The sequence below is a fragment of the Bos indicus genome, chromosome 6 (genome assembly GCF_029378745.1).
Source record: "Bos indicus isolate NIAB-ARS_2022 breed Sahiwal x Tharparkar chromosome 6, NIAB-ARS_B.indTharparkar_mat_pri_1.0, whole genome shotgun sequence".
Classification (NCBI taxonomy): Eukaryota; Metazoa; Chordata; class Mammalia; order Artiodactyla; family Bovidae; genus Bos; species Bos indicus.
The window spans coordinates 40888795-40911055 of NC_091765.1; the positions used below are offsets into that span (position 1 = coordinate 40888795).

Sequence of the window (22261 nt, forward strand, 5' to 3'; positions counted from 1 at the left end):
AAGCAGAGTAAACTAAAAGCAAATCTTTGTCAAAACAGGACTAGACCTCTTCTACTCAGGTCTCCCTGAATGCTGCCATGTGAAAATGTGGACCCAGGTTTTGGCAGAACTTCTGATTTTTCAAGAAAAAAATTGACACTTTAAATATAAAGTTTTCCTTCCTTAAATATGATTCACATTTTTTAAATGCCATTTGTGGCAAACAAAACACATTTGTAAACCAAACACACTGGGCACCAAGTTTGTGGGCATTGACTGAGACAAAAAATGGAGATACTGTTCTCTGTGTTACTGACATCATGCTTATATATTTTCCATGTGCTTCACATGTTATTTAATCTTTCACAATGGTTCTGGGAAATTAAATGCCAATTGTAGCCATGAATGGAATTCAATAAGTCCTTTTCGTGGTAAGCTAATCCACTTGGGAATATTTAGAGCCTGGAAACAAACATAATTATTGGTTTCCAAGTAGATTACAATAGTTACTTCATCTCTAAATGGTGGTGAATTAGTGCCAATATTTTCAATGCTGCTAGGTCTTAAATTTTATAGCCTCAATTTGTTTCAGCTCCTAAAAAGATTTCAGAATATTGATTTTATGGTTCATTTTTGGTGTTTTGTATGTCTTATTTTATGCAATGAAACAGCATCGAACTCTCAGAAACTATAGTAAAAGTTCTTGGAGTTGGCTTATTAAAGCTAGTGTTCACATAAAATATACTTAAAATGCTTCTAGATGAGTTGTAAAAACCCAAGCGATTATATCCAAATGAGGACTTACTCTAAAGAGCTTATTATGAGTTTATGTTCATTACTATTTTTGCTTAACAATGGAGTATACCTTGTAACATCTATAAAAAAAGAATAGTATCATATCACACACTTTTTGTTATGAACCAGAAGTAGAGGTTTCTGCTTGAAGATCATCTAATAGAGACATCTGTTATGAGGGCCAAGGAAAACATAACATTTGTTTATTTCTTGCTCTTAAGTTTATGTCAAAACAATCAACAAAGGTTATTGCATTATTTTTAAGTAAAAGAAAAGAAGCAACAGTCACCAAGAATTTGAATAGAGAGATCATACATAGATTGATTTATTGATTTATTTATATAGATAATGTACATATATATATATGAATATAGTAGTATTCCAAATAAGTTGGAAAAAGTTCCTGTGACATAGACACTATTAACAACATTAAATTATTTCAACACCTTAGGAGAATCTAGTCTTTGACGAGTAATAATCATAGTGTGAGAGTTGGACTATAAAGAAAGCTGAGCGCCTAAGAATTGATGCTTTTGAACTGTGGTGCTGGAGAAGACTCTTGAGAGTCCCTTGGACTGCAAGGAGATCCAACCAGTCCATTCTGAAGGAGATCAGCCCTGGGATTTCTTTGGAAGGAATGATGCTAAAGCTGAAACTCCAGTACTTTGGCCACCTCTTGCGAAGAGTTGACTCATTGGAAAAGTGATGCTGGGAGGGATTGGGGGCAGGAGGAGAAGGGGACAACAGAGGATGAGATGGCTGGATGGCATCACCGACTCAATGGACATGAATTTGAGTAAGCTCCAGGAGCTGGTAATGGGCAGAGAAGCCTGGCGTGCTACAGTCCATGGGGTCACAAAGAGTTAGACATGACTGAGCGACTGAACTGAACTGAACTAAATCATAGTGACTAAGACGTGTTCAGATCTAGGCTTGTTCAATTACTATATATAAACTGTAGCAAGGTATTTAATTTTTCTGTTCTTCAGAATTCATAATATTAATTTTTCTGTGCTTTAGAATTCATATCTGTAAGTAATAATATAGTACGTACCCCATAAAGTCTCTTTGAGGATTTGATTCTACACTTAGCTCTGTCCTCACTCTTACCTTACTTTATCTTCATTATCATCTCCCTTCTAACAATAGAGGAAAATCTTTCTGGTGTCTATTTCTGGAGTGCAGCAAGAGTTAAAAGTGCATCCTCTATCCTCAGATATTAACTCTAGAAGTATATCATGTTTTTAATTTCTGTGAAGGGCAATTTGGAAATAGCTTTCCCACTTCTGGGAATTTATCCCAAAGATATACCTAGACACATAGAAATGATGTATGCACAAGGTAATTCACTGTCGTGTTGGTTCTAAAAACAAAAGTTAGGAAACAACCCAAGTTTCTGTGGGCAGCCACACAATGGAATATACTATAAAAGGAAAAAGGAATAAGGGAGGGAAAGAGAGGATGAGAAAGTTCTCTATGTAGGATATTGAAAAATTTCCAAGGTCTGTTGCTCAGTTCAAAAGAAAAAAGTGTAGAGAGCTGTGTCAAAACAAAGTAAGGTAGAGAGGAGTGTCTTTGTGTTTTTATTTTCATGTACTTTCATAAAGAAAAAATTAGGGATAGAGAGGAAAGAATGTGATGGAGTCACAACTGGTGTATAAGTACAATTTGATATAAAATTCTGATTTTTGAACCATTTGAATATCATTACAACTCAAAACCAAGATTGAAGTAATGGAAAAGAACAGGTATTCTAAAGACAGTCTGCCTTGATTCAAGTCCCAGATTTGCTATTAACTGTGTGTCTTGGTCAAATTCTGGTCCTCACCTGATAAATGGAGATAATAAATCATAGTTTCATCTTTGTAGGACTGTAGTAAAAATTTTATGATTTGATACATGTGAAGTATTTATAATGCATACCAAATAATAAGTGATGATAGCTGTTGGGATCATAAGTTCAGAATGTCCAGAACTAACTTCATTTCCTTTGCTTCACCCTGGTACATTCCTAATTTCATTGAGAGGCATCACCATCTTCTTGGTCATTGTAGGTGTAATGAATTATTCTTAATCTCTTTCTTTCTTTCACCTTCAACTTGAAATTTGTCCAAAGTCCTATTTCTGGTCCTACTAATTTTCTAACGTTTATTTAAATGCCTCTGTCCTTGCTCAGACCTTCTAAGAATATGCACTCTGATAAAAAGTGCCACATCTCCATCATTACAGCAAAGCCCATCAATAATACTGTTGCCATCAGCTTTCACCTAAGGGGCTTAATAAATATTTTCTTTGGTTGAATTAAATTTTCAAATCTTGATGTGTTTCCACTTTATATAACTTTATTAAATATACGTTATACAATGTTTTAAAAGGGAATGTTTTTACATATCCTTACCTCGGAGAATTTGAGTTCAGTTAATTGCATGATTTTATGTTATATGAAATATACCTTGGTAAGACTTTGTTTCCCAAATTATGCATTGTTTAATGTGCTCTTGGAGCATCACATATGGGAATAATTTTGTACACCAGGCGCATTGTTTCAATTACCTAGTTAATTTTCTACATTAATGGGAATGGATTTTGTTTATTTTAGTAAAATGAAATCTGTTGAATTAGGGGAAATGGGCATCCATTAATATTATTTCTATTGTAGTGTATTTGGGGTTTAAAATTTTTGATCTTAGATGTCAATTATTGTCCCAAATGAATCGACATGAGAACCATTATTTCATGGAAATACGTTTAGAGGTAGTACTTGACAAGTTGTAAGTGTGTTTAAGAAAACCAGAATGTAGTACTGGTTTCTTTTCCAGTAGAACGAAAGTGGTGTTCACTTCCTCACTGTATTTCTTACATGATTTCCGTAGACGTGTGTACTGTTAACAGGGCCTGCATGCGTGCACGGGTGTGTGGGGCAATTGTTTTCACATAGCCTGCACTGCAGTCACCTGGAAGGTATGTTAAAATGCAGAGTACTGGGCTCCGCCCTCTAGTTTGTGATTCTGATCCCAGGTGAGCCTCAGTTTTCTTTTCGTTTGCATCTGACCAGGCACCACAACGTGAAAACCACTTGTGTGAAAGTAATACATCTGAGCTGAGTTCTGAGAGCTGATGGTGTGCATTGCTCCTCTTGTCCAGGTTTCAAGACTTCATAGTTGATGTCAGCCTTGTTGGGAATATTTTCCACCACAGTAATCACCAGATGCTACAATTCCAGACTCATTCTGTTTTTCAGAGAGCCAGTTATTAAATATTAGCCTGCACCCTGCTAAGAGAGCTGATCAGCAGCAACAAAGAGGCCGTAAGCAGCCCAACAAATGGGTGGATGTAGAATATGGCATGCAGGCCTAATTGTTAGAATGCTTAGAGAATAGCATAAAGAGGGACTTATTAATAGTGCTATGAATGAATGAATGACAGCCCAAACTTGAAGCCAGCATCAGCAGGAGTCCCTCAGACAGGGACAGAGTAACACTATTTTCTCAAGTAGGCTGATAATCACTTGCCCTTCAAAAGACCTTCTTTTCATCTAGATAGGCAGAAACTTAAAAAAAAAAAATGTTAATCACAACTGTCTGCTTCTTTCTTTAGATTCAAATTAATGTCATTTTCCAAACCAGACAGCTTCTTTGAAGACATAGTCATTACTATTTAAAAATTAGGAAATCAGATGTACACATTACAAAAACACAGGACCAGGCCATGCCTTCATCAGTTTCAGTATTCAGGGAACCTGCACAACGTCAGAGGACTTGCCTCTGCAGACTGTTAGGCTTGCTTAGCTACACAGCCTCTGGGTTATGCAACATACAGGCTTACATTAAGACAAAAAGAATATCATTGGAAAGACAGACAGTAGATAGACTTTATATAGTCTTCTTTCCAAGGTAAATAACTCAGCAGTGCTTGACATGCTATATGGGAAGGCACCACTTTTTATCAGCTTTGTAACTTGGAACAATTTGCACTTCCATTTCATGGGGAGACTTGGAAGTAACTAACCTAAAGTGCCTAGTCTAGGCAGAGTAGGATAATTGGTAATGCTGAGGTTTATGGATACTCTTCATGTTCGGATACACTGATGCTGAAGAATAAGGACTCAGGTGCAAATACTGTTGTTTTACATGTGACTCCTACCTTACGTTCAAATGTAAAGTTTCTCTCTATTTTTAGAGCATTTTCATTTAAATTACATACATACAGTCCCCAACCTATGATGGTTCCACTTAATGATTTTTCAGCTTTATGATGGTGGAAAAGCAATATGCATTCAGTAGAAACCATACTTAAAGGTTTGAATTTTGATCTTTTCGCAGGCTAGCTATATGTGGTATGATACTCTCTTGTGATGCTGGACAGTAACAGCAAGCATGGGCTCCCAGTCAGCCACCAGTGTAAACAACCAATATACTTACAACTATCCTACTCTGCTTTTCTACTTTCAATCCAATATTCAGTAAATTATATGAGATAGTCAATACTTTATTATCAAATAGATTTTGTGTTAGATGATTTTGGCCAACTGTAAGCCAGTATAAGTGTTCTGAGCATGCTTAAGGCAGGCTAGGCTTATGATGTTCAGTAGATTAGGTGTATTAAGTATATTTTCAACTTAACCATACTTTCAATTTACAGTGAGTGTATTCTTCAGTTGTAAGTTGAGGAAGATCTGGAATTTGCTCCAAAATACATTTACTTGATAAATTATTTTGTAAAAACTCCTTCTGAAAGCTCTTATGCAAGTACATAAATACATTTATTCCCATTTGGCATCCCATTTCTTTCCACTTAAACAATTGGGCAGGGAAATTTTTTATTAGCATTCTTACTTCACAGATGAAGCATCTTTAGCCCAGAGATACCAAAATGAGATGGCCAGTTGAATTTGTCTGGTTTCTCATTCCTATTCCACTGCACAGAGTATGTCAACAAATACTTTAAAATTTTTAAAGCAAAAAGCAGGGGTTGACATAAGCGAAGGAAGTGAAATATTTATCTTCACTACTGAAATACCTTAAGATTTACCATGGAGAAAGAAATATTGTCATTGTTAATGTGTCCTGCAGATATAAAGGCAATCAAAGACAATTTAAGGCCCCTCTTCTTTTAAGCCCCAAGTTTTTAAACTCTGTAGCAAAGCACGAGACAATTGAGTAACAACTTTCACACATCCATTTAGAAACACAAGAAAACGAATCTCAGGTAACAGATGAGTATAGTAAAACTGAATTACATAATAACGGTAGTAAATGCAATTTATGTTCCCAGTGGAAAGGTTTACTGTTAAGTGGTTCACTTGCGACTTTTGTGAGTCGTGGAATGTATAGTACCCTAGGGAGAAGTGAGAGTGTTTGCCAATACTTACAGGACCCAGAAGGATGTTACACATTGCAAGTGGATAGGTATGAGATGACCATGATAGACTGCAAAATCAATGATGGCTCAGTTTTATTCTGCAACAACTGGTGTGTCGATCACTGTTTTTATTTTAAAAGGGTATATAGATAATAAAGAACTCCTGGGCAAACCCCAGATCTCTGGCTTAAGGAAACAGCATGAAACACTAATTTTGAATACTCTTAGCTTGGCCATATTCTCTTCAGGCTCCATCCACAGAATATCATCTTAAAACCAAAGAACTTAAAAATATTAATTTCACAGTACTTATCTGTTTAAAAGCTTGGCAAAGCCTCACTTAATTCCTAGGAAATACAGATGGGATTAAGTTCAGAACTCTTACTAAGTTCTGGAATCATCAGATTAGACATTGAAAGCCTTTGGGAAGAGAAAAATGTAGTCACTCTGAATTTCACTTATAAATGGGAAAATAGGATCAAAAAACAAGTTTCACATCTATATACCTCATATGCATTTTCATAATCTTCAGCTTTCATTATAAGTTTATTACATATTTTCTCCAGTTCAGTGATTTTTACTAAATACAAGTTGTGCAACCATCATAGAAGATTATTTTCCATAGAATTTCATTCCTGGGCTAGTTGGGAGAGAAATCATCTATTAAAGCCTTGTTACTAACACAACATTGTAAATCAGCTATACTGCAACAAAAATTTTTCTTAAAAAGCTTACTACTGTTGAGAACATGTACCACGACTGAAGCAACTTAGCAGCAGCAGCAGCAGTGCCTGGATCATAAAAAAAGCAAGAGAATTACAGAAAAACTTCTGGTACATTGACTTTGCTAAATCCTTTGACTGTATGGATCACAACAAACTGTAGAAAATTCTTAGAGATGGGAATACCAGACCACCATTCCTGCCTCCTGCAAAACCTATATGCAGGTTAAGAAAAAACAGTTAGAACCAAACATGGAGCAAAGAACTGGTTCAAAATTGGGAAAGGAGTACATCAAGGCTGTATATCGTCACCCTGCTTATTTGACTTATATGCCAAGTACATCATGAGAAATGCCGGGCTGGATGAAGCACAAGCTGGAATCAAGATTGCCAGGAGAAATATCAGTAACTTCAGTTATGCAGACTTCTGCCACCCTTATGGCAGAAAGTGAAGAGGAACTAAAGAGCCTCTTGATGAAAGTGAAAGGGAGAGTGAAAAAGCTGGCTTAAAACTCAGCGTTCAGAAAACAAAGACATTGGCATCTGGTCCCATCCCTTCATGGCAAATAGATGGGAAAACAATGGAAACAGTGACAGACTTTTTTTCCTTGGGCTCCAAAATCACTGCAGATGGTGACTGCAGCCATGAAATAAAAAGATACTTGCTCCTTGGAAGAAAAGCTATGACCAGCCTGGACAGTGTATTAAAAAACAGAGACATTACTTTGCCAACAAAGATCCATATACTTTGCTGACAAAGGTCCATATAGTGAAAGCTATGATTTTTCCAGTAGTCATGTATGGATGTGAGAGTTGGACCTTAATAAAGAACGCTGAGGGCCAAAGAGTTGATACTTTCAAACTGTGGTGTTGGAGAAGACTCTTGAGAGTCCCTTGGACAGCAAGGAGATCAAACCAGTCAATTCTAAAGGAAATCAACGCTGAATATTCGCTGGAAGTGCTGATCCTGAAACTGAAGCTCCAATACTTTGGCCACCTGATGCAAAGAACTGACTCATTTGAAAAGACCCTGATGCTGAGAAAAATTGAAGGCAGAAGGAGAAGGGGACAACAGAGGAGGAGATGGTTGGGTGGCATCCCCAACTCAATGGACATGAGTTTGAGCAAGCTCCAGGAGATGGTGAAGGACAGGGAAGCCTGACGTGCTGCAGTCCATGAAGTCGCAAAGAGTTGGACACGAATAAGCGACTGAACAATAGTGCTTGCATTGTTTGCTTGTGTTATTATATTTCTACCAATCTTTAGTGTCGTCAAACAGTTAATGTTAAAAATAAAGCTGAGCTAACTTAATTTCCTCTTGAAGAAGATTCTGAAATAGTATCCAATTATTTATATAATGATGATGATAATGGTGATGCAGATGGTAATACCAATGCATACCATTTAACTTTGCACTTTCTGTAGGCTAGATGTTTTGCTCTGCATTAAAGCAAAAAAAAATATTTCACAGGGATAGACCTCAGTTTAAGCATAGGAAGGGGGAATATTTGCTAACATTTACTGAAGAGATGACTGAAGTTTATTAGCACTATGGGGTCGCACAGAGTTGGACACTACTAAAGTGACTTAGCAGCAGCAGCAGCAGCAGCAGCAGCAAGTAACTTATCTAAAGTTAAACATTTAATAAATGCAAGACCAGAATTCAAATCCAAGTTTATCTGCCTCCAAAATCTGTATGTTTAACTAGTAGTTGCTATTACTATTTAGCATATGCCTTTTGAAGAGTCATATTTAAGACCACTAACAGTTGGTATGTAGCTTTATTTAGAAAGTATTTTCTTTGTATATTGGACTTTCTGGATGGCTCAGTGGTAAAGAATCTGCTGATCACTAGTGGAGATGAAGGAGACATGGGTTCGATCCCTGGGTCCGGGATATCCCCTGCAGGAGCAAATGGCAACCCACTCCAGTGCTGTTGACTGGAGAATTCCATGGACGGAGAAGCCTGGCAGGCTACAGTCTATGGGGTCCCAGAGTCAGATGCGACTTAGCACACCTGTAGTTGGAAATGTAGTGACATTTGCTCAGTCATGTCCCACTCTTTGCAACCCCATGAACTATACAGTCCATGGAATTCTCTAGGCCAGAATACTGGACTGAGTAGTCTTTCCCTTCTCCAGGGGATCTTCCCAAACCAGGGATCGAACCTGGGTCTCCCGCATTGCAGGTGGATTCTTTACCAGCTGAGCCACAAGGGAAAGCAAGCACACCCGTATTCCTTGTATATTATCTCTGTTGATTTTAGTGGTGTCATTTGTTGGGATAATTAAATGGGTATGGGGCAAAAAAATTGTTTGGCACATCTAACATTTATTTTTTTTAAGATGGTATCTGAAACAGGTTATCAAAATCCCCATACATGTGGACACTTTTAACTACTTAAGACCAGAGAACATCAAGTGTTTTCACAGCTGTGCATTATGGTTTATATTGTTAGATCACAAAAAGCATTTTGGTCTATGCTGGCAAACAATGGAATATGATTAGACTCCTGTGATAAGAACGATACAGAAATGTTAATACATTTTTTTCATTATTTTCCAGGCTTGACCTATTTGCAAATTTAAGTATCAGTGCCTGGAAATTTAAGCAATCATTTTGCTTAGGGAGGGCTTCCCTGGTGGCTCAGTGATAAAGAATCCACCTGCCAATGCAGAAGCCACAGTAGACGCAGGTTCAATCTCTGGTTCGGGAAGATCCCCTAGAGGAGGAAATGGCAACCCACCCCAGTATTCTTGCCTGGGGAATCCCATGGACAGAGGAGCCTGGTGGGCGACAGTCCATGGGGTCCCAGAGAGTCGGACACAACTGAGTGACTGAGCACGCATGCATGCTTGCTTGGGGAGTATTAGGTATTCCCAGTCTTCCTATTATATGTTCCCATATTTCTCTTTTTGAACCATTTTTCCAGTCTTTCCAATCAATATCTCAAATATTCGCTCTTTAATTTTCACTATCAATCCTATTTTTTTCTTTGTTTGTCCCCTGTTTCATTGGCCTGATATAACACTTGTACTAGATTAACAATCACCTTTAAACCTTATAGCACCTACTTACTAATTGCACCTAACTTCATTTTCAGTTGTCATGTTCTGTTTACCTAAAATTTTTAATCTCTTTGGTTTTGTCCATTTTATGTATTTCCATAAGCCCTCTCAAAGTTTTTAGAAGGTGGCAGTAATGATTGTTAGACCTGACCCTTAAAAGTTATAGAAGAGAAACTGGAGAACCATTATCATCACTAGATTCTCTAGATATGACTATGTTAAGCATTCCAATTAATCTGCTATTCCCACCTCTCCACTGAGAATCATCTTCATAGTAATCTCGTTTGATGGAAAATCTTCTGAAAATTGCAAATAAAATGAGGGTATATTTTCAATTAACAAATTTCAAAAACTACAGTGATCTTACCAAGTTGCTTCTTCCTGTATTTTTGTGCATGTTTGATTATGGTAAGTGTTACTGTGTAGTGCTTAAGAGTGCAGAGACCAATGATCCCCTAACATCACTGCCTAAAGAGTATATTTGGCACAGCTGTAGGCTCCTTATGTTTTGAACACAATTTGGAGTAACAGCAGCTGAAGAAGAGAAACTCTAATAGCATTTAAAATGCATACGTTATGTTTTGTAATTTCTGCAAACCAGAAGATTGTGACTACATACTAATAAAATGTACTCATTTCCGCTTATCCCAATGGGAGGGCTTTCCTGGTGGCTCAGATGGTAAAGAATCCACCTGCATTGCAGGTGACCTGAGTCCAATCCCTGGATCGGGAAGATCCCATGGAGAAGGAAATGGCAACCTATTCCAGTATTCTTACCTAGAGAATCCCATGGACAGAGGAACCTGGTGGGCTACAGTCCATGGGGTCACAAAAAGCTGGACACAACTGAGCAGCCGACACTATCCCAATGGGAGAACTTTTGTATTACCTAAGAAAACTTTTGTGTTACATAAGAATTATAAAAGATTGTATCTCCCTGAAAATATTCATTTTAAAATCAATTAAGTTCAGTTCAGTTCAGTTGCTCAGTCATGTCCAACTCTTTGCCACCCCATGAATTGCAGCACTCCAGGCCTCCCTGTCCATCAGCAACTCCCAGAGTTCACTCAAACTCACGTCCATCGAGTCAGTGAAGCCATCCAGCCATCTCATCCTCTGTCGTCCCCTTTTCTTCCTGCCCCCAATCCCTCCCAGCATTAGAGTCTTTTCCAATGAGTCAACTCTTAACATGAGGTGGCCAAAGTACTGGAGTTTCAGCTTTAGCATCATTCCTTCCAAAGAACACCCAGGGCTGATCTCCTTTAGAATGGACTGGTTGGATCTCCTTGCAGTCCAAGGGACTCTCAACAGTCTTCTCCAACACCACAGTTCAAAAGCATCAATTCTTTGGCGCTCAGCTTTCTTCACAGTCCAACTCTCGCATCCATACATGACCACTGGAAAAACCATAGCCTTGACTAGACGGACCTTTGTTGGCAAAGTAATGTCTCTGCTTTTGAATATGCTATCTAGGTTGGTCATAACTTTTCTTCCAAAGAGTAAGTGTCTTTTAATTTCATGGCTGCAGTCACCATCTGTAGTTATTTTGGTGCCCAAAAAATAAAGTCTGACACTGTTTCCCCTGTTTCCCCATCTATTTCCCATGAAGTGATGGGACCAGATGCCATGATCTTCGTTTTCTGAATGTTGAGCTTTAAGCCAACTTTTTCACTCTCCTCTTTCACTTTCATCAAGAGGCTTTTGAGTTCTTCACTTTCTGCCATAAGGGTGGTGTCATCTGCATATCTGAGGTTATTGATATTTCTCCCAGCAATCTTGATTCCAGCTTGTGCTTCCTCCAGCCCAGCATTTCTCATGATGTACTCTGCATATAAGTTAAATAAGCAGGGTGACAGAACACAGCCTTGATGTACTCCTTTTCCTATTTGAAACCAGTCTGTTGTTCCATGTCCAGTTCTAACTGTTCCTTCCTGACCTGCATATAGGTTACTTATTACTTATCTTTATTAATATTGGATAGGAGTATATTTTCCCCAAAAGAACTTAGTCCAGTTTGTATTGTACCTCCTTTTCTTTAATAAATAGATAATTGGAGAATCAGCTAAGTTATTGTGTTTTGTTTTTTGTTTTAGTGTGGAGACAATCAATGACGGAAATTTTCACATTGTGGAACTACTTGCCCTGGATCAAAGTCTCTCCCTCTCAGTGGATGGAGGGAGCCCCAAAATCATTACCAACTTGTCAAAACAGTCCACTCTGAATTTTGACTCCCCACTCTATGTTGGAGGTAAGCCCTTTCTCAAATTTCATGGATTCCCAAACCCCATGATTCTCATCACAGATTAATCCTGAAGTTGTTGATGCCTGGTGCCATGGTCATTGATCAATCATTGATGGACAGCAAGGATAGAAAAGAAAGAGTCCTAGATGGGTATAAGAGTCTATTTTGTAATGCTGACCCTGGGTCTAACTAAATATGTAGTCGGGAGGAGAAGGACATTAATGTTTCTTTTGTGTCTATCACTTGCTAGCTGATTTACCCATCAGATAATTATTTGATGTGGTGTATGGAAAAAGAAAGCTGGTTATAAGTCAAATCAGACAATGAAAAAGATGAGAAAACAAGTTTGATGCAAACTGAGGAGTACATGACCCACCCCAGCTCCCTTAAGGAGGGTAACACTGCCAGCTTCAGTCAGATGTCGCTGTGCTTGAGTGTCTTCACTACTAGTCACAAACTCATCTACAGGATAGGATAGTTATTAATGAAATCAAATGAATGAATGAACAAGTTAAATTCACAAATTGTACTGGGGCAATGGGAAGTACTTCTGTTGAGCTCAGACCTTAAGGGGAATGATAAAGAGAGAAGGTTGGAAAGGTGGTTTAGGGCTTGAAAAGACAGAGTGAAGACTATTTTTAAGCAACAAGAAGGCAGATGAGCAAATATATGAGGGATGGACAGAGATCTGAAGGCGCGCAAAGAAAAGGAACCACAGTGGGGAAACCTTGCACTCTTGCATAAATCTGGAGGAGTGGATATAACCTGGAGATAGAATTTCAAATTTCAAGCAAATGAGTAAGAAAGCATATGATGGTGAATTGAGTTGCATCGAATTAAATTACATTGAACTGAGATGAATTGACAGATAAAATCAACTCATTTTACAGATAAATAAGCCAAAGTTTCTGAATGGGTCAGTGTAACCAATTTCTTCACCATGACAGGTATTTTCAACTTTACACCAATTATTTTCACAAGAACAACCTTGGGATGCTACATATTTTTACCAACCCCTCAAAGCCTTCCCTAAAAGCAGTTTTGAAAAATTTCTGAAATTCCAGAGCACCTCTGATTTTAATAATTTTAGCAGTAGACAATCTGAACTCTCCTATAGAATTGCAATTTTTTTAAAAAGCAGTTAAAAGTCTTTGGTACAATTCTGTAAAGATTTATTGAACACCTCCCATAAGCTGAGAACTAAGTTAATAGAGGCATAAAGAATGAAAAACTGAAAAAGAATCATCCCTTCTGTACCCAGGGGAGTGGAGAAGACAGACACATCCTCATGAAACCATAATGCATTGTAATAAAAGTATCTTATAGAAAGTCTGGGCAGCAAGATAACTGATCTCTTTGCTTCATGGGAATCACATTATGGGATTCATTAACAGGCAAGAGCCTCCATTGTTGCCTGTACTACAGTGAATGGCAGTTGAAAGTCACTGATGTTACCTGTGGTTGGAGAGAAAAGAAATTATATTTGCTAAGCACCTGCTGTGTTCTCAGCATAATGCTTCTTTTACAGTCTTACCCCCAGAGACTGTAGGAAATAGGTATGATTTTTTGTTTTATAATCCCTAAGGGAGTATCTCAGGGACTCCATAGAACATGTCCAAGTTCACAAAGCTATGAAGCTATGATAGAGACCTCGTTTGAGTTCAGGTCTGTCTGCACCCAAAGCCACCTGCATTGATATTCACTTCTTAATATTGAGCAGAAAAGTAAACAGTCTAACTTCTGTGGCTTTTTGTTTCTTTCTGGACTTGTCCTTCACCTGATTTTTTTATACTTTCATTAGAGATCATTTCACTGAGTCTTCTAAGACCCCTTTAGAATGTAGTTAAAAAAATAAATAAGTATTGAATGGGAATGCTTGGGCCAGACGCCTGGTAGTGCAGTGGTTAGGACTGTGCTTTCAATGCAGAGGGTATGGATTTGACCCCCGGTTGGAGAACTAAGATCCCACACGCCACATGGCATGGCCAATAAGTAAGTAAGTAAAGAAGGCAGAGCACGAAAGAATTGATGCTTTCAAACTGTGGTGTTGGAGAAGACTCTTGAGAGTCCTTTGGACTGCAAGGAGATCAAACTAGTCAATCCTAAAGGAAATCAACAGTGAATATTCACTGGTAGGACTGATGCCGAAGCTGAAGCTTCAATACGCTGGCCACCTGATGTGAAGAGCTGACTCACTGCAAAAAGACTCTGATGCTGGGAAAGACTGAGGGCAGGAGGAGAAGGAGGAGACAGAGGACAAGATGGTCAGATGGAATCACCGACTGAACGGACATGAGTCTGAGCAAACTCCAGGAGATAGTGAGAGACAGGGAAGCCTGGCACGCTGCCATTCATGGGGTCACAAAGAGTCGGACATTACTTAGTGACTAAACAACAAAGAAAGTAAATAAATAGAATTCCATGTTTTTAAAAAAGAACATTTTTCAAAAAGGGGGAAAGAAGAGTTTTTATTCAGCACTACCAAGTCCTTTGACTGTGTGGATCACAATAAACTGGAAAATTCTGAAAGAGATGGGAATACCAGACCACCTGACCTGCCTCTTGAGAAACCTGTATGCAGGTCAGGAAGCAACAGTTAGAACTGGACATGGAACAACAGACTGGTTCCAAATAGGAAAAGGAGTACATCAAGGCTGTATATTGTCACCCTGCTTATTTAACTTATATGCAGAGTACATCATGAGAAATGCTGGGCTGGAAGAAGCACAAGTGGAATCAAGATTGCCGGGAGAAATATCAATAACCTCAGGTATGCAGATGACACCACCCTTATGGCAGAAAGTGAAGAGGAACTCAAAAGCCTCTTGATGAAAGTGAAAGAGGAGAGTGAAAAAGTTGGCTTAAAGCTCAACATTCAGAAAATGAAGATCATGGCATCTGGTCCCATCACTTCATGGGAAATAGATGGGGAAACAGTGGAAACAGTGACAAACTTTATTTTTCTGGGCTCCCAAATCACTACAGATGGTGATTGCAGCCATGAAATTAAAAGGCACTTACTCCTTGGAAGGAAAGTTATGACCAACCTAGATAGCATATTCAAAAGCAGAGACATTACTTTGCCAGCAAAGGTCCGTCTAGTCAAGGCTATGGTTTTTCCAGTTGTTATGTATGGATGTGAGAGTTGGACTGTGAAGAAAGCTGAGTGCCAAAGTGCTTTTGAACTGTGGTGTTGGAGAAGACTCTTGAGAGTCCCTTGGACTGCAAGGAGATCCAACCAGTCCATTCTAAAGGAGACCAGTCCTGGGTGTTCATTGGAAGGAGTGATGCTGAGGCTGAAACTCCAGTACTTTGGCCACCTCATGGGAAGAGTTAACTCATTGGAAAAGACTCTGATGCTGGGCGGGATTGGGGGCTGGAGGAGAAGGGGACGACAGAGGATGAGATGGCTGGATTGCTTCACTGACTCGATGCACACGAGTTTGGGTGAACTCTGGAAGTTGGTGATGGACAGGGAGGCCTGGCGTGCTGTGGTTCATGGGGTCTCAAAGAGTTGGACACGACTGAGCGACTGAACTGAACTGAACTGAACCAGTCCTTCTAAGGATAGAGGGCTTGGAAGGATGCAGACAGTGCCTCTGTCCTCTCAAGCCTGAAGAAAACCACTTTCAATCGGCCTCATTGCCAGAGAGTGCACTGGGCTCATTTCCTTCCCTCTCAGAGGAGAGTCTTAAGGGTAATTCACATTTAAAAAATAGAATACAATCCTAAGACCATGGTCCTGTATTCTTTATGATAAAGGCAGAAGAAGCTGAATTAGCAAAGGAGAGAAAGGTAGATGACCTCTGCAAAGAGGAACACTCTGCAGGGAGGCTAGCCTGAAGGTGATACATTCCATACCATAAGCCTCTCCAAGAGTATTTTCTGTCAAAACAGGGAGGCAGCTTTCTCCACCCTTGGGTTTCAGCTACCCGTGATATAGCCTTTCCATAAAACAAAACAATGTGATCCTCATGTTTTTGTGTATAAAAGTCCAACCAGAACACATATTAGTGTAGTGTTAGTTGCCCTGTTGTGTCTGACTCTTTGCGACCCCACAGATTGTAGTCCGCCAGTCTACTCTGTCCATGGGATTCTCCAGGCAAGAATACTGGGGTGGATTGCCACTCCCTTCTCCAGAGGATCTTCCCGACCCAGGGATCGAGTCCCGCTGTCCTGCATTGCAGGCAAACTGTTTACTGTTTGAACTACAGGGAAGACCTGTATTAATGAGATTTTTTTTTAAGAACCACACATTGAGGCACCCTCCACGCATCACAAATCCTCTCCTAATGTCCCTATTGGACAGTGTTGACAAAACCTCAGTGTTGACACTTGGTCCCTTTATTGTCACTCTGAAACATGTAGGGCTTGTTAAGGCTAAAAGGTATCTACTAAATTAACTGTTGTTTATGAATAGTAAATCCCATCTATGGTCCATGGCATAGAGGAAAGGCTGAAGGAAAAAAATCCCTGGACCTTACTTTTGTTTTTATCAGTTAAAACTTAGTTCTCTGGTCAGAAGTCTACCAAGCACCTGAAAACGTTGAGTTATGATAGTTCTTGACTTCATAATATCCTACCGAAAGTAACTATATGTGTAATGTATCAACATTTTCGTTTACAAATTACTACAATCAAAACTAGACCTGTATCATTGTTAACTTTGGGAATAGAAAGAACACACTTACTGATTGCTTCTCCCTGCCATGGAACTTCATGTCTGTACTTTAGTCTTTACATGCGCATATATGCATGTTGTGTGAGCTCTTGAAATAGTTTTGGAAGAAGTTCTTTTTTAACTTCTGAAGAAAGGATCATAAATGTACAGATATTAGAGTCCACATGTTTTTGCAGAATGGATATGATTACATTTGGAGAAGGCAATGGCACCCCACTCCAGTACTCTTGCCTGGAAAATCCCAGGGACAGGGGAGCTCGGTGGGCTGCAGTCCATGGGGTCGTGAAGAGTTGGACACGACTGAGTGACTTTACTTTCACTTTTTACTTTCATGCATTGGAGAAGGAAATGGCAACCCACTCCAGTGTTCTTGCCTGGAGAATCCCAGGGACGGGGGAGCCTGGTGGGCTGCCGTCTCTGGGGTCGCACAGAGTCGGACACGACTGAAGTCACTTAGCAGCAGCAGCATGATTACATTAGAAGAACTTATCCCCTTGGGCTTCCCTGATGGCTCAGTGGAATCCACCTGCCAGTGCAGGAAACACAGATTCAATCCTTGGTCTGGATAGATCCCACGTTACATGGAACAACTAAACCCGTGCACCACAACGATGGAGCCTGTGCCCTAGAGCCCAGGAAATGCTACTACTGAGCCCATGTGCCACAACTGCCGAAGCCTGCGTGCCCTAGAGAAGAGAAGCAAGAGAAGCCACCGCAATGAGAAATCCACGCATTGCAACTAGAGTAGTCCCAGCTCACCACAACTAGAGAAAAGCCCACACAGCAAAGAAGACTCAGCATATCGAATAATAAGTAAATAAATAATGTTTCAAAGCCTCTTCAAAAAGAAGAGGAGGAAGAACTCACCCCCAAACAAGAAATTTACAGTTATTAGTCCTCTCCTGGAAATGGAACATTCTGTCCTTTTGACCCCATTCTAGGAAGCAATCCAGTTACCAAGGCCAAACAGGCAGACTAAAAACCCAAACTCACGACTTTTAATCCACGACACCTAATTCAGCAGGCCCATTTGCATCAGATTCAGCTGAGCTATATGTTTTTATTTCTGTGCCCACACCTTCCTTCTGGGTCAGAATCTCAGGTGGGGAAAAAAGGGGGCCTGGGAAGCCGCCTTCTGAACAGCGCCCCTCTGGTGGGTCTTAGATATTTCAAGCTGGGAAACAGGTGGTGCAGCCATGGGCATTACAGATGAGAAAACTGAGCCCCAGAAGAGAGGAAATGACTGGCCCGAATGCACACAGTCCAAAAATACAGGCTTTGATCTCTAGCCTAGTGGTTTTGCATAAGCCACTGTCTGACTTTGGTACCTCCTAGACCTCGAATGGGTCTCCTTTGAATGGGAGAGAAGATGCTACCCAGAGAGTACTGTGGTTCTTGGTCTTTATAACCAACAAACCTAGAGAGTGAGAGCCATGGTCTTTCCCAGCTTCAGAGCCCCCAGCCAGTAGATCAGAGTCGAGTGCAGGGGAGAATGTCAGCTGCTCTGAAGACCTTGGCTCCATCCCCTCCCCAACTGCTTCACATAGGATCCCATCCAGGAACTATTTCAGAGTCTGGCTTAGGTCATGGAAAGATTCCTCAGCTTTAACAAATGAGGGTTACCATATGACTGTCACTAGTGGGATATACATGTGTGTATATATGTGTGTATGTATATATTTATGTGTGTATATATATTTGTATGTGTGTGTATGCATATATATGTGTATGCACATATATATATATATACACACACATATGCATATACATCCCCTGGAGAGGGGCATGGCAACCCACTCCAGTATTCTTGCCTGGGGAAATCCTATGGACAGAGAAGACTGGCAGGCTACAGTCCATGTGGTCACAAACAGTCGGACATGACTGAAGCAACTTATCACACTACACATATATATGTGTGTATGTGTGGTGTGTGTATATATATAGATGGGGCTTCCCTGGTAGCTCAGCTGGTAAAGAATCCACCTGCACTGCTGGAGACCCCAGGTCAATTCCTGGGTTGGGGAGATCCCCTGGAGAAAGGCTAGGCTACTCACTCCAGTATCCTTGCCTGAAGAATCCCATGGACAGAGGAGCCTGGTGGACTACAGTCCATGGGGTTACAAAGAGTCAGACACAACTGAGCGACTAAGCACTTACACACACACACATACACACACAAGATTGCAAATTCTGGTTTTGGAAGAATTTAATTTATAGCCCCAATTTCTTGGAATATGAATGTTTCACCCAATTAGCAAGGGAATAAATAAAATGTGAATGAGGTGCTATCTTGATAGGAAGCAGGGTGAGTTTTTCTGGCAATGACATCCGTGGCTGAGCTTGAGACTTTGCCAGTGTTGTGCTGGACTAGTTGCCAGCTTGAAATTTGTCAGGACTGGGGCAAATGGTCGTCGTGAATCTCAGCTCTCATCCTCTGAAAATCAATGGATTGAACTATGGCCTGAGATTAGGGAAGTTTGTCTTATCAGCCTAATTCTAACCTAGTCTTACTAATGACATTGAGCATGTCCTCTGAGCTCTCTGGGCCCTGGGGTTGGTCAGGAAATAAAAACTACTTTGTGAAACCCTAGGCTTCAGGGGTGTGTGTCCAGGTTGGGAGTTGGGTGTGGAGGTAAAGGAGCAGGAATCCTTCTCCCATTCCCACTTACTTTTAAGTACAGTGACCCGAATTTAGATTTTATAAATTGGGGGCAGGAGGAGAAGGGGACAACAGAGAGGTGGCTGGATGGCATCACCGACTTGATGGACATAGTTTGAGTGAACTCTGGGAGCTGGTAATGGACAGGGAGGCCTGGCGTGCTGCAATTCATGGGGTCCCAAAGAGTCGGACACGACTGAGCAACTGATCTGAACTGAAGGTTTTTAAAAACCAAATGTTAAAAATTAAAAATGGACTGCCAGTGAACCTGGGGTCTTTATTCTAGTTGTGCCTTAGAATTGCCTGGAGCACCTTCCAAAAAATAAAAACGAAGAAACATACATCCCTTCTCCCTCCCCCGCTCCACTCAGGTAATCTGATCAAATCAGTCTGGGCTGAGGCCCCAAGCATCAGTGTTTCTTCAAAGATCCAGTGTGATTCTGATGTGCAGCCTGGCTGAGAACCGCAGGACAGGATGCTTGTTCTGCTTGGTTCTCCTAAAGAAGAGTTGCACAGACTGCTCCCATCCCACTGGAAGAGCTAAGAGGGTCCGGGTGGCCCCTGGCTGAGGAACCCCAGGGAACCTGGCTTCTGACTCGGTGTCCCTCCCCAGGCATGCCCGGGAAGAACAACGTGGCCGCAGCTCTGCGCCAGGCCCCTGGGCAGAATGGCACCAGCTTCCACGGTTGCATCCGGAACCTTTACATCAACAGCGAACTTCAGGACTTCCGGAAGGTGCCCATGCAGACCGGCATCCTGCCTGGCTGTGAACCATGCCACAAGAAGGTGTGTGCCCACGGCACATGCCAGCCCAGCAGCCAGGCCGGCTTCACCTGCGAGTGCGAGGAAGGATGGACAGGGCCCCTCTGTGATCAGAGGACCAATGACCCCTGTCTTGGAAATAAGTGAGTTTGGGCTGCTTGGGAGTTAAACCCACATTCTCCAACCCTGAAACCCATACTGAAGAAAGGAAAGAAGGAAAGGGGGAAGGGATAGAGGGGAGAGAAAGAAGTCAGTCCATTAGCACTGTCTCCCTTACATTCCCTCCCTCATCCCCGCTCCGTTCCTATCCTCTCTGCCTAACGCATTTCCATCCTTGCGTTCCTCCTCCTCTGTAGATGCGTCCACGGCACCTGCCTGCCCATCAATGCGTTCTCCTACAGCTGCAAATGCCTAGAGGGCCATGGGGGCGTCCTCTGTGATGAAGAGGAGGATCTGTTTAACCCATGCCAGGCGATCAAGTGCAAGCATGGGAAATGCAGGCTCTCAGGACTGGGGCAGCCCTACTGTGAATGCAGCAGTGGATACACTGGGGACAGCTGTGATCGAGGTGAGCCGGGCCAGCTGGGCCCCTCCCTCTGTCTTGGCAGAGCAAGAGGGGCCGTCGTCTTTGAAAAGAGAGAAAGGGAGACACACAGAGAGGAGAGTGACTTGAGAAATGCCAGCTCTTTGCACTATCTGCAGTTGTTCTTATTGATTTACTTTCGAGTGTAAGGCAGGCACAGATACGGAAGGTACTGAACCTCCATGGCAGGCTTCCTTTGTGGCTCAGCTGGTAAAGAATCGCCTGCAATGCGGGAGACCTGGGTTCCATCCCTGAGTTGGGAAGATTCCCCTGGAGTAAGGCAACTCACTCCAGTATTCTGGCCTAAAGAATTCCATGGACTGTATAGTCCATGGGATCGCAAAGAGTCGGACACGACTGAGTGACTTTCACTTTCACTGTCAAACCTCCGCGGCAGAATGTTACATGGCCTTCACATGTCTTCCCGTGTTGTGATTTGCTATGTAAATGCTCCTTTTTCTGTTATGCAGAAGGTCGTTTCCTTCATTCCTTCTTACCTTTGGGCCTCCCAGTGGCTCAGATGGTAAAAAATCTGCCTGCAATGCTGGAGATCCAGGTTTGATCCCTGGGTCAGGAAGGTCATCTGGAGAAGGAAATGGCAACCCACTCCAATATTCTTGCCTGGAGAATCCCATGAACAGAGAAGCCTGGTGAGCTACAGTCTATGGGGTCGCAAAGAGTCAGACATGACTGAGCAACTAACACTTTCACTTTTCTTACCTTCATCTGCTGTTCTCCTCTGTATAGATCACTCATTCATCTTCTGGCACAGAAAAGAAGGTGCTAATAATTCTGCTCTAGCTTTAGGACAGAATCACCTTTGAGCTTAGAATCAACTGATTTAAGATAGCAAATTATGCAGGAGAGAGGGACAGAAATGGGCTGACATTTCAACCCACGTACTTCCTTCTCCTGTGTCTGCGTGATCAGGATGTGCTCCACCTCCAGCTGGCAGAGATTTTGTTGTGTGGATAGGGGTGATGAGATGAAAGGAACGTGCCTGTGGAGGCTTCTAGCAGATGGCTCTTTTTGAACTAGTTCGTACTCGGGTGATTTATGAAGTTAGTGGAATGTTACTTGTATTAAGTAACAGATTGAATGGTATTAAACTCTAGGTCTAATAAATTAAATTGCATACTCTCTGAAACGGTGCCCTGTGGTAAGCAAAACCAGCTGTTAGTAGTATAAAAACAGAAGATGTATATTTTTGCTATATAAAAGAGAAGATTTAGGAAGCCAATTTTCTTGTCGGTCCAAAAGCATAGTATTTTTATAGTCCACACATAGAGTATTCAGTTGCTCAAAATAAAGGCCAAGAAGAAGTCTTCTGCAAGGAACAGAGCAGACTGTGCCACCAGCCTGTAATACCAAATTTGAGCAAAATGCTGAAAATAGCCCTTACAAACCGG

At 41.1% G+C, this 22261-nt stretch overlaps 1 protein-coding gene across 2 annotated transcripts in view; it reads left to right on the forward strand.

Annotated features, from left to right (window-relative positions):
* The window catches only part of SLIT2 (slit guidance ligand 2), a 407371-nt gene that overhangs the window by 383232 nt on the left and 1878 nt on the right, over positions 1-22261 (forward strand). For both annotated transcript variants that reach the window (XM_070791218.1, XM_070791219.1), the window contains 3 exons: positions 12019-12173; positions 20121-20412; positions 20626-20837. In XM_070791218.1, the coding sequence (XP_070647319.1) occupies positions 12019-12173; positions 20121-20412; positions 20626-20837 (659 nt within the window). The remainder of the gene's footprint in view (positions 1-12018; positions 12174-20120; positions 20413-20625; positions 20838-22261) is intronic.